A 14,749-nucleotide genomic window follows, 5' to 3' on the forward strand; every position below is an offset into this window, starting at 1 on the left:
TAATATGCTTGGCATTCGGAATCATGTTCGCGATAGGCGTATACATGAACAATTGAAAAATGATTTAATTAAAAATATTTGGAACAAATTTGGTGATGAAGATTAATAATTATTGTATCTTTATATTAATCATGTAATAAATAAAAATTTTAATTTCACATGTTTTAAAATTTAATATTTTTTAATTCCTAAGAACTCCAAATTGGAGAACACCATTGGACATACAATTTTGATTAGAGTTTTTAACTATTCAAACAAATTTTTTTTTTTAAAAAAAATAGTTTAATAATGCTAAGGACTCTAATGGTGGTAACACCATTGGAGATGCTCTTAGCGGAAGTTAAGAAACAGTTTCTTAACTTCCGCTAAAAACTCCATCATAAGAATCCCGGTTTAATCATGGTCTTAGCTTCCTGTAATATGCTTTTCAGCTAAGTAAAATATAATCTAATCTATTAAACATGAGAAAACATTAAAGGGCTTTTCAGAAATTAGTTGTTACACTTACCCTGTTGAAAAACTTTGGGCTGAAAGGTACACCAATTGAATTATAAACCAACTGATCTAGACCCAATAGTCTTTTATTCTTCTTCCTTAAAAGAACGTTTCCCTATATGCAGCACTAAATCCACTCATCAAAAGTAAACATCTTATTGAATTCTTTGATATAATTAAATTTATGTGAAATTAATAAATTATTGAGTTATTTAAGAGTTATCGAGGTGGTTTAGTTTTAACTTTAAGGAAGAACAAAGCACAAGACACAATCATAACCGTCATAAAACCTTAAAATTATAATAAGGATCCTAATTCATATATGTTCTCTCCATGTCTCCTCCGCTCTAATTTATTTCCTCATTATCTGCCTTTTTAAATGTACTTTTGTTTTTGTTTAGATCAAACTCTTGTTTTGTTCTACAAATAATGTTTTTGAAGCTAACGTTTGCTTACTGGTCCCAAAATATATTGTGCCCTAAAACTAGGTCAAAGTTTAAATGCAGGACCACCAAATTCTGTCTGAATGTAATCACTAATTACAGCTTTAATTATGCATTACTTATAGCGCAAAATTAACCTATGATTAATCATACGTAAATTGATCAGTTCTTGGTTCGTGTTTTTCTTTATATAGATCAAATGAATGAAAATAGAGAAAGAGAAGTGACACTATAGTTTGCAGATTTTTTTTGTTGAACAAGACTGTTAACGTTATATTTTGGTGGTAACTATGGCATCAGTTCAACCACATGTCATTTTATTTGACTTTTTAAAGTCACTGAAGGTTTTATAGCTAGCAAAACCTCCAGTCTTTTAAATACACATCGAAACAATTAAATTGGATTAAGAGCTTTGATAGTTAAGATGGACCCTACATATGTTCAAAGGATAAACACATCTCAAGAAATTCTTTGGTGGTTTAATCATTGAAACACTCTCTTCTTCCATGTTTTCCTCCTTGATGAATCATTACAAATTTACTTGGGACTTATTTTATAAGAAAAATGAATGCCTATCTTGATTAAACTATCAAAAACATCAACGTACGAACTATAGCCTTCTCCATTCATATAGACAAACCTACAAGATCCTTCTTACAAGATCGGTTTTTATAAAGGATCATCATCATGAAGCTCTTCCACAAGTTCCGAAAGATTCTCATGAGGCTCATCGACTTCACTCTTCCTTGCTCCTCCCGCCGACATAAGAACTCCGGCGAGGGAGAGAGGTTTGAGCCGCCGAAGATATCCTGCAGTAGTTCTTACTATTCCTCTCACGTACACTACAATGAAGCTATCGCAGATTGCATAGAGTTCTTTAATAAGTCTTCCGCTATGTCTTGTGATGCGGATCATGGAGGTCGTCATGTAGAGGATCGTGACTGTTTTTACGTTTAATCACATCTCAAAAGCTCACATGTTTCTTTTTTTTTTTTTTGGTATAACATTTGATTCGAGGCTTTGCTTTTATTTTGTTTTATTTGAGTTGTTGTGATTTTGAAACACTTATATTATATGGCCATTTATAAGTTATCCACATTTTTAGGACTATAGTTTTCTTAAAACTTTCTAGAATTTTCATAGTTTTCAAACTATCATACTTTGAAAAGAAATGGATGTAACTATGTGAACATTTTTTAGGAGTCTGGTTTTCTTAGATTTTTCTAGCATTTCCATCTAGGTTGAAATACTCATATATTGGAGATTGTAGCTAAGTTTCTCGAGTTTTCAAAATTGTGAATTCAATCATAATTAGGGTGATCATACCAACACTAATTATGCATTATTATTTCAGAAAAACTCTGCAATTAAAGGGCAAGAATAATATTAGAATCAGTGATTTCCCAGAAAATTCTCGTGTTGCACCATTTCTTAAACCAACGAAGAATTGCTAATTTTTTTAGTATACCTAATATAAATCTAAATAGTCACAAGTTTGATCTTGTTAGGAGTTATCCTGTTAGGAGAACTTGTTTTCCAAATGAGAGTTATTTTAATACGGTTTATAAGCTTCCCCCTAGAAATATGTAAATATGTAAACCTTATATTCATTTTTTTAAATCAATCATGATTAACATGTGGACATTTAAATGGTAAAGTTACACAATTCTTTACATATTTTGGAGATTAGTTTGGACTTAAAAAAAAAAAATCAGTTAGAATTGGCTTTAATTTACATGCGGTGAGTATTTATGTTTTTTATTTCTTTAAAACAGGATATTCAATATCCATTTACGAAGGTCATACATATGACATTATTATCATTTTATTATAACAAAACACACGAGAAAAGAGAAGAAAATTTTATAAAACCAAGCTGTTTCATTGCAAAACCTTTTTCTTTGAGAAAATTCCTCCCATGAACAAAGGGATCAAACTCTTCTTCTTCGCCGTCTTCTTCTCCTTCTTTCTCATCGAAGGGTGTCTCTCAAGAAACATATCCACCACCGTACCATTATTATCACCCGGCGTAGGGTTCAAAAATTTCACATATCTCTTCTCACTCATCGTTCTCAACCTTGGACTAGTACTAATGAGTCCATCATCAGGAACCAATACTTCGAACTTGGTTTTGAAAACAGTATCATCGACTTTAGTTACTGGTTCCTGAGGAACTACTCTCAGCTTCTGAAGCTCTTGTTTTGTCCTTTCAAGCTCTTCCTTGAGAGAAGACAAAGAGTTTCTCATTTGCATGCTTTCTTCTTTTGCTCTTTTGAGATTGTGTTTTGTCTCTTCAAGTTCTGTCTCAATCTTTGCTGGATCCTCAAGTTTCTCGCCCTCCATCTGTTTCTTCATCAATGGTATTGCCATAATCTCGAAATCAAATAGATATATAGAGAATAGAATGGGACTTACCACTTTGAGATGATTGGAATACACTTGACTAGCTAAGACTCTCTCGCCGAACAAAGCTACAGCTTCTTTGACGGTTTTAAACGGTGCCGTTGTGTCGATCTCTGCTCTCTTCATAGTCTCCATCATGTGGCTGCTGCTTAGCTCTGTGACGAAGTTGAGAGATACATAAGCTTTGCTTATAGCAGCATGGTGGCTTTAGAATTGAGTGACAAGACGACGCAAAGCATATTAGTTTCTTCATCTCCACTTCTTCAGAATGTTCTTCTTTTTTAACACTATTTATATATTTATGGAATATAACTTATATATAAGATTGTTCATTAAAAATAAGGGATTTGTACTAGTGTATTTTTGATATCATATCACATCCAAATTGAAATATGAGTTTATGAGTTGTAGATTAAAAAGAAAAAAATTACCTAAGATAACATTAAAACACTTTTTTGTTTAAAATTAGACACAGAGAACCTTTTTTAAACATAACTTAAAAGTTAAAAAGAAAATTTTATTTTATATTTAGAGTTGGATTTAGTGATTATGGTTTACAGGTTGTTATTTAAGAAGTGGAATTATGACAAGAATTTAAGGTTTGGAGTAATTTAGTTATTTTATATTTTGATTAAGAGATTGTTATTTTGAAATTTTCTCTATTTTCATAATTTTTTTGTATTAAGTTATTAACTAAGGATTAGTCCCATAAAATTGATTTTATTGTACATACAGAAGCTTTGTTGGATTTTATTAGCTTGACGCACAAGAAAACCCAAAAGATCCTTTAAAAATCTACTTGGAACTTTATCCTTTTCAGAACACGTTGATCATTTACATAAAGCGACATTAAAGAGTTTTCTCAAACAAGTAGGGTTCAGTCATCTCTCTCTGAAAATCCTAGTTCATCCTATTTTCACCACCTGATGAAAAAAACACCATCTCAAACTCCGGCAAAGACAGAAACAGAACTCTGTTTTTAACTATAGAGCAGAACATCTTCACGACTGCTCGTTGCAGAGTAGTTGCAGTGGTGTTCGTGTGTCTTCGTAGATAAGTGGGAAATGGTGTTCTTGTCTGTTCATCACCGTTCATGAATGATTATTGTTATGGTGATGGCTCATTGACATTGCTGCTGCAGAAGCAGCCATGAGACGATATTGCTGTTGAGATATATTGTTGCTGTACCTTGGGGAGGAAGCAACGTGCAGAGGTTGAATACTAGTTAGGTTTAAGGAGAGGCTTGGTTTACTGTATTGGTTTGACAAAATGTTTCTACTTGTTGGTGGTCTGTAATGTGCAGCCCACAGCCTTTTCTGAAGCTGTTGCTGTTGCTGTTGGGTTGCGTTGTAAGCGGTTTGGAATCGACTAGCTAGATAAGGAGACATTTGCTGCATCTACAAGATGAAAGTCACGTTATTATATAACTGAATACATTACTTACATGCAAAAAATAACTGATCAGATAGAGAGAGTAAGTTATGTCACCTGATTGCTAGAAGGCGCAGGTGTGAATGAGTTTGGGAACGGGAAATGAGAGTGTGATGAGAGAGACAGGAAGTCATAGTTCTGTTTCATGAAAATAGATTAGAATCAGATTAAAAAATAAAGAACTAACCAAAGACGAGCAGTTATATGTATATGTTACCTGTTTCTGTGTAGTGTGTGGTGCATAAAGCTCGAGATCAAGCTGAGTCATGTTTTCTTGCACGGGTTTTGGGTTATGTGTCTTGCCTAAATCGAGCAGATGTGGATTTTGATACCTCTTGGATGACGTTTTTAAAGATCTTTCTTCGGTTTGGTTAAGAAGTGCCACGGGACTACTCTCACTGGTCTGTAACGCTTTGATTAGACGACAAATGTAAATGTGAGAGGCGCATCTCTTCAACTTTCTTGGACGGACTTTTAACGGTTCAATCAAGAGTGAAGCATTCTTGGTATGAAAAACAGCTTGACCCATCATCCAATGTGGAAGCTTTGTAGAAGATGGCCTGGTTTGAATAAAGAATAATCAGCTGAAATTTTTTAAAAAAATTAACCGATGATTAAAGGGTTAAGAGTTACTCTGAAAGAACGTGGGAACTGGATAGAGTGGTTGAAGATATGCCAGGCCACAGCGCAAGAACTTTTTTAACGCAAATAAGTTAGTGTTATTAGGACAACAGTTTGTTTTTAACTCAAAACACTTACATATCTGATACAAAGTTTGTAATCGAGTTTTTGTTACCGTTGCTCTTATAGTCGATATCACTTGTTGCAACCTTTGTTTCGATGGCTCTTGTGCTTAAAGCTGCATCACTCACATTCACTGAGCTGCTTTGCTTCAATCTATCAAGAAAGTAATTAGAAAAACTAAACCAAAAAAAAAAATTATTAAAGGTGAAGTCAGGTACAAACCCAGTTAAGCTGCATTGGTTATGATCTTGCTGCTGTAACGGCTCCTCATCAATCTGCTTAGGTTTGGCTGAAGAGAGAAATGAAGCCGCAGGTTCAAGTGATTCAGTTTCCACAACCAAGATTGAGTCAACTTTGCTGGTTTCTTTGCCATCAGGCAAATCACAAGTCTTGTTATGAATGGAGTCAGTGCCAGTAAACATATCAGCTAAACCGTATAGCGTCTCCGCAACTTCTTTCTCATCTTTTGAAATGGACTCAGGAATTTTAGCTTTTGCATCCTAACAAATACAATAACCAAAAAAAAAATCATTTACTGAAATACTGTTTATTTTACTAAACTACATTGCTCTACAAAAAAAGGAGCATTTAGTCATCAATCAAAAAACAACCATTTCTTGATTTTTCTTCTTAACATATTCAAGATTCTTCTTCTTCATGGCTGCCATCCAAAGTTCACAAAAAAGAGATAATAGTGAATTTTTTTTTTTACTAAAAATATAGATTTGGTAGAGGAAAAAGTATGTCATTGGGACACAAACAAGGAACCTGAACGAAGCTTCCTTGGTACAGAGGCATGATGATCCACACCATTAGTGTCCTGAAGAAGAGAGAAAAAAAATAAGAAAGAAAGATTAAATATGAAGGGACTTGTTGTAGTGAAGTAGATTGAGTTTACGTATAGATGAAGAAGTTACCTTTCTGGGAAGGTTAGACTTCTTCATCTTCTTCTTAGAAGAGACGTCAGTTTCTAAATCTGAAGAAGGACACTTGTAACGCATCATCTTCTCAGCATCAGATAAACCCAGTTTCTTCAACATTCCTTTCTTTGACTTTCCTAATTTCATGAGAAAAAAAAAAGAAAAAAAAAACAGAGCTAATGACGACAACAAGTTTAAATGCAAAGAGACAAAAACAAGAGATAATTTTGGGATTTTTTAAAATTAAAGATATGGAAATTACGAGATAGTTTATTGGAAAATCGATTGGTTGCTCCTCCACGCCTCACATCTTCCATTTTTCGATTCTCTCTGTCTCCTCTCTTCACCACTCAAAAAAAAAAAGAGGTGTGAAGAAGAAACACTCAAGAGAAGGTTGTGGAGAGAGAGAAAGAAAAATCTCAGTTCCACATCTGTGCAAAACAAAACAAAGTATCAGACACTTTAGTTACTTACACAAGAATAAAAGAAAAAGAGAGAAAAGTAAAAAAGATGTTAAAACTTAAAAGAGAGAAAAGTTATAAAGATCGTTTCTCGTGTCTCTCGAAGGAAGAATCAGCTTCTTCTTTAGAAAAGAAAGACAAGAAACTAAAAAGACATTATTTTTTGTTGTTATGTGACAAAAAAGGAGTATTAATCAGTTATTACGAAGGAAAAAGAGATATTAAAGGAGGATTTGTAACATTCAACCCGTGATATACCTCGCTCACATCATTAAATTTTTGAAAAGAAACAGGAAATTTTCAATTTTCGTATAGTAAGAAAAAAAATTCATTAATAATTATAGACTTATAGTCATTGTTCTCCAGTCTAATCAAGCATTGATTTGTAACTGACACAGAAGAAAAAAAAGGTGTAAAGAATGGTACTCTTTATCTGTCTCGCCAGGTTAAACACAGTACAAAGTTTATCGTAAACACACAGAAGCTATAGCTATTCTAAGCTTAGATTCATCGGTATACTATAAACAAATGTAAGAGTCAAATGAAAACCTTGTGGTCTCTCTTCGAAAGCAGCAGGGAAACAAAACCAAGCTCTCTCCTCTTTTGAACTACAATATTTTTCTCAAAGTTTGCACATTCGGAAAAGAAAAGACGGATAATCCGAAGCTGTCTCTTCGCTCTCGATTGCTTTTTATAAATGTCACACACACGAAATGACTAAATTCTATCTATCCTTCACTCTCTCAATCGAATGGTGTGTAGTAAAGAAGATACTATAACCGTCCGATTGTTTTAAGTGTTCTGCCACGTAATTACTGAGCAGATCATGTGTCAGACAAAGTCAGCATTTAAGAGCTGAAAATGTACTGTTCCTACATGGGTTTCCTATGAGATATGATTTGGATCCGTACTCTAAATGAATCCCACTGGATTTTTTTTTTCTCTTTTTCCCACAAATCAATAAATGACCATGTACATTGGGATAGTTGAATGATTTTTTCAACTGTTTTTACATAAAGAGTCATAAAACAAAAGCTAAAAAACCAAAAGAAAAGGCAACGACATAAAAGACAAGGCCCAAAAACTCAAAAGGAGGGGAAGACATCTGTTGTACCCACGTGTACGAACATAGCGACACGCGTAACCACAGAAACCGCCACCTACCACCGCCGGAACAGGGCTTCACGCCGGAACTCTGTACTACCGGAGACCAATCTCATCGGAGCAGAGAAACTACCACCAATAACCCGATGCGGTTGAGTAAAACACCGAGACAATCACTTCGCCGAGAAGAAAACCATTCGAATCCATTGAAACTTCCACAATCTAACTTCCACCGCCTTCACCGATCTTCTCCGGAAAACAACCGGCTGTCCACCGAAACCAACGATCAAAGAAACCCACAACGGTTTCAACAACATACCCCATCATCGCCTAAGCTATCTTCAACGAAACCAAATCGCTCACCAAATCAGAGACGCTAGCAATCATCACCGGAGGTGATGACTCTAGAGACGAAAGCCGGCCATCCGGTGCTGGGTTAGCCACCGATTGCCAGAGTCGAAGCCCGACCTCTCGGAAATCTTATGCCGGAAAGGAACCGGCGTTCGATAAACAAAAAACTCTCATCTCATCCCTCTCTGTGAAAGATTTAAGAGAGAGAACAGAGAGGTAGAGAGAGAGCTTAAGAAAAAACGTTAAATATTTTTTCAACTGTTTAACACAAGCAATGGAGATGTTGAAACAAGAAAAAAAAAACTACGTGGATTAAATCAAATTAAATAAATTCAACTAGTTGAAAATAAAAAATGAGACCTACATTTAAAACATGAACCAATTTGTACGCTCCTAAAAGCAAGTAAAGATCTGAGAATTTATTTCTCTTTAAGAAAATAAAAATGACTGGTAATATCTAATTGGTTGTTGAAACTTTTGAGATTTTTTTTTCATCTTCATTGCTTCAATTGAATTATTTTATAGTAAATTATCTGTTTTATAAAAAAAAAATTATGTCAAAATTCATAATTTTTTATGTTGTACAAATAGAGATTTGGTTTATTTAATTTGGTTACATAAATAATCTCAATATAATATTAATATTATCTCCTAATACTCTTATTTATATAAATAAAACAAAATACATTAAAATTATAAATAAAACTGAAAATTAGAAATATTTTTTTGTCGGCAAAGATAATTGTATTATTCAGATTAATTTGTTGTTGATATATTTAGTAAACAATAACATAAAAAAATTGAGATTAAAATTGTAAGGTTTTGAATTTTCTTTCAAAAAAAACCATTGTATGCTACTAAAAGAAAATAGATGTTGAATTAATGACGTGGATGAAAGAGAGACTGATGTGTAATGTAAAAAAATAAAAAAGGAGGGTGTTGAATACACTAACCATTGTAAGTAGACTAAAAATAATTTAGTCTTCATTTCTTTTCATTTTCTTACATTTCTTTATTTTTATTTAATTGAAAATGAGTTCTGTAATATACTATTTCTCTCTTTCTGTTTATTTGATGTTTAAAAATTATTTCTATTGTAAAATAAATAATGTTACTTTAGATAAAATAAAATTCAATTACCGTTTGATATTTGTAATCAATTATATAATACTGTATTTTATTGGTTGAATTAATTTTATTTAATGATATTCTAGATAATCAAGATAAATTTTATAAAAATTAGTACTCTTTTAACATGTGTGCAGTAGTTTTAAACGTCAGTAAAAATGAAACTGATGGAATAGGAATAATAAGCTGACCAAATTAATCAATGACCAGACGGCTAAACAAGTAAAAGGTTTACAAATTTGGGTACATATCCAAATCTAAAATCAATTGTAGTAGTAGTAACTAGTAAATATGCGTGAGCCATTTACTATTCATAGACTAGCTTTTAAAACACATCATATAGTTGAGTGATATTGAATAACTCTAGAATTACTATTGATGACGAAGTTTGTAATCAAGCACATCTCCGAACCTATTCCATTTTTAACTCTAAATTTAATTTTGGAGTAAAATCTTCTCCAACCCCACTCCATATTCAACTCCAAAATGGAATAATGGTTAGGGTTACTCCATTAATGGAGTAATCTTATTTATTATTCCATTTTGGAGTTGAACTTTTTTCTATTTATGAAATGATCCTTTTAATCTTTAATATTTTATTTCATTCTTAAAATAATATAATAACATGAAAAAATATAAAACTCCGTAAAAGATTATTTAATAGTTTACATAAAATATGTATAAACTCATAAAAATCAAAACTAAGAATAAATAATATAAAATAATTATAATATAATATAAATAAGTAATTTAATAATTCGGTAAATTGTTTTCGAAACTATCAAAATTGGTGAAGTATTATTCAAACGGAATAGATGAGTTTTTTAAATCTTGTGGATCAAAGTTTTGATTGATAAGATTTGTACTTGTTGAACTTGATATATACACAAACAATGGGACACCAATACATAATTCAAATTACAAAACAAAACTTTGTTTTTTTTTATGTTCTTTTAATGCATATAAATATTTTTGAATTAGAAAAATTGCAAATGATAAAAACTGCACGCATTGAAATTGGAAGATAATCTCTAGCTGTATTTTTAATGATAAATATTTAATTTAAATAAAATATATTATTATAGAAATTTTGTAAACATAAAATAGTTGGGTTAATTGTTAAATTTTTATAAGTTGAAAGTATTACTAACAATTATTAACTAAATAAAAAAGGAATATTTTTTTTTTGAGTAAAAATAGAGTGATACATTGGAGTAAAACTCAATTCCATTAGAGTTACATCATTTTGGAGTAATACATTAAATATGCTCTACTGCAACTATTCGTATAACGGAATAACAATTATTAACTGGATAAAAAAGGAATATTTTTTTGGAGTAAAAAATAGAGTAATACATTGAAATAAAACTCAATTCTATTTTAGATTTACATCATTTTTGAGTAAAATTTAGAGTAATATATTAGAAATGCTCTCCTGCAACCTTTTTTTTTGGTGCAACCATACCGCAACCAAAACGATGTTTCGCAGTTCACTTGGTTTGATAATATATAGACAACTAAGAAATGAAAATTCCACTACATATTTGGGGTGAAACATGCTTTGGAAAAAGGCCCATTGCGACTAACGCCCATAAAATGTGAAGTTGTAAGTCATGTAAATAACGATTTAGGAAAACACCCATAATCATAACTTAAATTAAGGCCCACTCATGTGACAATGTAAGGTGATAAGGTCCAATATACTTGCGTTTTCATCAGCTTGATAGTTAATTTTAAGCTTATTAATTACTATACACCAAATAAATAGTAGTATAATAAAATCAATAAACAAAAACGCCTCCGTAGCATAGTGGTATTGCGTTCGCTTCGTAAGCGAAAGGCCGCGAGTTCGATCCTCGCCGGGGGCTGTTTTCCTCCCTCTTAAATTTATTTTTTGTTTGTCTACCCGCGGCGTTACTACAGAAGGACCCTTTCACAATGGATTATTTATAAAAGTACGTTTATTTCTCTTTGCTAGATTAGTATTGCATTTGTCCAACTTATCACTCATGCTAGCTAGTTTTACAACAACTTTACTATCCATCAATCCCATAACGCTAGTCATATTTTTTTTTGTTTTTCTAGAGGAACCTATATGCTTTTCAGCTACTATTCTCTACTGTATGGATTCTGTGGACCAAATTTATGAATAGGGTCTACCACCGTTACCAAATAATCATGATGCTAATTAACAAAAATCGTTTACAAAAAAAATCAATATAAATTTGAGAAACACCTTTGTAACATGACAATCAATCACTCCAATTGTTCTTATGTTGTTTCTTGAAGTCAAAATCATTGAGGAAAATCATATTATATAATCAAATAATTTATAAAGCAACATAACTTTATTTAGAAAATGAAATAATACAAGGGGATTATTCCACGCAACGAATGAAAAACCAAAAAACTCGCAACAAATAGACCAATTAATAATACAGCACCATACACAAATACGCCGTACGGCTCTCATGACTTATTCGACCCACATAAATATATATGCAAACAAATACTAACACACAAAACGACATATGTAGTATTGAAATCCAACATCCGAAGCAATTTGAGAGTTTTAAGTTTACTTAAGGGCACTTGCGGCGACCACCGTGGGTGGTGAGGGTAGCGTAGCACTGGCACTTGTCGTAGTTTCCGTACGTACCAGGTGGCACACAGTTGCATCTTGCGCAACAAGTCCCGCACGCTCTGTGGCAAAGGTTAGGTCTACTTGAGAGCCTGCACCTTGCTACACAAGCACTTCCACAATCTACACATTCAAACGTTATTAATTTTTACTAATTCAAACGTTAAGTTTAATGTATTACTATGTACGTAGATTCTTGTGCGTATAAGGTAATATTACCAATTTTTTTGCGGTAACCCCTCTTTTTGTTTGAGTTTTCCTGAATGAAAATTATAAAATGTAAACAAAATAAATAAATAAACAAGTATTAAGTATTTGTGATGAGAAATACGTACCACATCGGCCTGGACGAGTTGGAGAACAAGAAGAGATATGAGAAGAGAAGCAATAAGGGCTTTTGAAATCGCCATATTTCTCGAAGGAGATGATTATGATATGAGAGAACTCAATGAAGATAATATGTGTGTTTTGAGTTTTGTTGTGTATAAATGAAAACTTGGAGGCTTCTATTTATAGCCCTCATTTCGATGGATATCCGACCCCATATTATGGTCTGGACTATTCTTTTGTTTAAATTATTTCATTAGGGAAAATAAAATATTGGCTTTCCGAGTTTCAGAATTGGAATATGATATGATAGGAAGTAGCCAAGTAGCACTTTGCAACAGTTACTGATGATCATGAGCAAAATGAAATAAATTAAAGGCATTTTTTTTAATTTAATTGTGAAGGTCACGAATTTGTAATTTTTACCAATTATTTTATTTCCAAAACTGTATATTTTTACTATAAATAGTTAATTGAGAGATGAGAAATAGTTTAACATATTGATGTTTAGGTGTGTATATATAAGATACTTTTTTCCTTTTCGAAATGGGTCGGTTGGTGCGTATAAAAGTTATGCGTACGCGTAGAAGAGAATATTATGGTGGGTATTATTTGTGGTCTCTTGTTTATAATTTCATCAGATTATTCGGTATAACTTTCTCCACCATATTTAATTTATAGTTTATTTGAAAAAAAATTGGTTTGTGAATCTTGCTTTAGCTATTACTAGAGTATACGTTTATAGACTTCTATCAGTTACGTACAGCTAAACTGCTAAACAGTAATCTCTATTATTGGTTTCGTTTGGGTGTGGTACGTTTTGGTTCTACCAGAAATATTGGTTTCAGTTATATATAATAATACAATAATTTGAGATTTGAAGAAATATAATAATTTGAGATTTGATATTTATAGTGAGCTTGTTTATTGAAATTTTAACGTATAAACGGACTACTCGTTTCGGTTTTGAAATATCTTTGCTCTTTCTATATAATACATGCATGTGATCTCGTGAAAAAAAACTATGGGCAGTTTTATTATTATTGTTTAGTTTTTAATGACTAAAATTTTGGGCCGAAAGTTTGTACATCTTTCTAGATTAAGATTCAAACTATGTGTTGACAAAAAAAAAGATTCAAACTATGTTTTCTCAAAAAAGAATTTTTTTTAACTATGTTAAATTAACTTTTATATAGAAAAACATTTTTCCAACGAAACCTGAACTTGATCCGATCCTTCAACCCTTACTAAATCTAAAAAATTTAGCCACCAAGTCATTCTTGGATGATAGACAATTCTATTAAATAACTTAAAATAACTTATTAAACATGTATGTTTTAAATCGAAATTGTGTTTGGTATGTTAGCAAACAGATTAAAATTAACACGGTCATTTTAAAATAGTGTTTTGGTTTTGGATAGGTGATGTCAAGTGTCAGATTTTAACGTTTTATTTTGTGTTGATCACCCTTGTCCGAAATCCATCAAAATTATTTGAGAAAATTAAGAAAAAAAGGAAGAAAATAAAATTTGAGGACATGGTGAAATTGTGAGTAATTCGTGACGAAAAAGGACTTCAGAAGAGTTGATGTGGCTGAGACAAGAAGGATGAGGAGACGTTGACGTGAGAGGTCCTTTTGAGAATACTTCATTTCACAGCTTGCACTCTTCTTCTGTGTTATTGAGTCTTATGACCCACTCTTCTTCTCTATAATTCATTTTGTTTTAAATTGGTTTCTGGATCAATCTTTACGATTTGTTTTGACACTAATATTTGTATTTTTATGGTCCACTTTTCGCTGTTCTTCTGGTATTATTGATATAGTTTGTATAAAAGTTATTCGTATACACTGTTTTAGTTTTTGACGTTTTATGTTTGGATATTGGATATGCTTTATTGACGAACCAAAATAAACACGTTTCTGCTGCAAGAAACTCAAAAGATAAAGTAAAGCCATTAATTAGGCAACTAATTTTATCAAGAAACGGTGTGTTTAACCTGACGATGCCTTCAAGCAGTCGATGGTAGGTAAGCTTTTTGTGAACCAAAAGTTTTTTATCAGCTTGCTTGCAACGGTTGGCTTGACCTGAGAGTTTCGAAATTACAGGACGGAAACTGGAAAGGAAGAGAAAGTGAGATGTCACGGATTGTCTGTCTTCTGTGTTTGGCCTTTTCACCAACCTTATCGACTCGACCACCATCCCGCACGCACACTACAGAAAGTCTATAGTATACCATAATCTTTTAATTTAATATTAATAATTGAGGAAACATAGATTTCTTTTTTTTTTTTTTTTTTTT

At 32.2% G+C, this 14,749-nt stretch overlaps 4 protein-coding genes and 1 non-coding gene across 5 annotated transcripts; 2 read left to right on the plus strand and 3 right to left on the minus strand.

The window, feature by feature from the left end:
* Positions 1-1,625: 1,625 nt before the first annotated feature.
* LOC106299872 lies at positions 1,626-1,895 on the plus strand. The gene has a single exon (XM_013735882.1). The coding sequence runs from the start codon at positions 1,626-1,628 to the stop codon at positions 1,893-1,895; it is 270 nt and encodes an 89-aa protein (XP_013591336.1).
* Positions 1,896-2,669: 774 nt separating this feature from the next.
* Positions 2,670-3,533, minus strand: LOC106298991 (WEB family protein At1g75720). Its single transcript, XM_013735120.1, has 2 exons — positions 3,354-3,533; positions 2,670-3,281 (listed from the first exon to the last, which is right to left on the minus strand). The coding sequence occupies exons 1-2, from the start codon at positions 3,477-3,479 to the stop codon at positions 2,820-2,822; spliced, it is 588 nt and encodes a 195-aa protein (XP_013590574.1). The 5' UTR covers positions 3,480-3,533; the 3' UTR covers positions 2,670-2,819.
* Positions 3,534-4,111: 578 nt separating this feature from the next.
* On the minus strand, positions 4,112-7,591 carry LOC106296556. Its single transcript, XM_013732705.1, has 11 exons — positions 7,447-7,591; positions 6,699-6,867; positions 6,434-6,573; positions 6,285-6,336; positions 6,128-6,177; positions 5,739-6,016; positions 5,569-5,669; positions 5,406-5,466; positions 4,990-5,332; positions 4,830-4,910; positions 4,112-4,738 (listed from the first exon to the last, which is right to left on the minus strand). The coding sequence occupies exons 2-11, from the start codon at positions 6,751-6,753 to the stop codon at positions 4,433-4,435; spliced, it is 1,467 nt and encodes a 488-aa protein (XP_013588159.1). The 5' UTR covers positions 6,754-6,867; positions 7,447-7,591; the 3' UTR covers positions 4,112-4,432.
* Positions 7,592-11,276: 3,685 nt separating this feature from the next.
* Positions 11,277-11,348, plus strand: TRNAT-CGU. The gene has a single exon. It is a non-coding gene; the product is annotated as a tRNA-Thr (tRNA).
* A 461-nt stretch (positions 11,349-11,809) lies between these two features.
* On the minus strand, positions 11,810-12,623 carry LOC106298463 (gibberellin-regulated protein 1). The gene is made up of 3 exons (XM_013734596.1): positions 12,457-12,623; positions 12,341-12,380; positions 11,810-12,244 (listed from the first exon to the last, which is right to left on the minus strand). Exons 1-3 carry the CDS (start codon positions 12,529-12,531, stop codon positions 12,063-12,065), a joined length of 297 nt encoding a protein of 98 aa, XP_013590050.1. The 5' UTR covers positions 12,532-12,623; the 3' UTR covers positions 11,810-12,062.
* Between the last annotated feature and the right edge of the window lie 2,126 nt (positions 12,624-14,749).

The sequence above is a fragment of the Brassica oleracea genome, chromosome C6, assembly GCF_000695525.1.
Source record: "Brassica oleracea var. oleracea cultivar TO1000 chromosome C6, BOL, whole genome shotgun sequence".
Classification (NCBI taxonomy): Eukaryota; Viridiplantae; Streptophyta; class Magnoliopsida; order Brassicales; family Brassicaceae; genus Brassica; species Brassica oleracea.

Bases quoted from the DNA above. Each gene is read 5' to 3' on its own strand.
- LOC106299872 (XM_013735882.1), top strand. From the start codon at position 1,626: ATGAAGCTCTTCCACAAGTTCCGAAAGATTCTCATGAGGCTCATCGAC.
- LOC106298991 (XM_013735120.1), bottom strand. From the start codon at position 3,479: ATGATGGAGACTATGAAGAGAGCAGAGATCGACACAACGGCACCGTTT. The intron at 3,282-3,353 runs GTAAGTCCCATT...ATGAAGAAACAG, and splicing joins ATTCCAATCATCTCAAAGTG to ATGGAGGGCGAGAAACTTGA.
- LOC106296556 (XM_013732705.1), bottom strand. From the start codon at position 6,753: ATGGAAGATGTGAGGCGTGGAGGAGCAACCAATCGATTTTCCAATAAA. The intron at 6,178-6,284 runs GTTCCTTGTTTG...TTTGGATGGCAG, and splicing joins ACCAAGGAAGCTTCGTTCAG to CCATGAAGAAGAAGAATCTT. The intron at 4,911-4,989 runs GTAACATATACA...TTCATGAAACAG, and splicing joins CACACACTACACAGAAACAG to AACTATGACTTCCTGTCTCT.
- LOC106298463 (XM_013734596.1), bottom strand. From the start codon at position 12,531: ATGGCGATTTCAAAAGCCCTTATTGCTTCTCTTCTCATATCTCTTCTT. The intron at 12,381-12,456 runs GTACGTATTTCT...ATTTTCATTCAG, and splicing joins AACTCGTCCAGGCCGATGTG to GAAAACTCAAACAAAAAGAG. The intron at 12,245-12,340 runs GTAATATTACCT...TTGAATGTGTAG, and splicing joins GGGTTACCGCAAAAAAATTG to ATTGTGGAAGTGCTTGTGTA.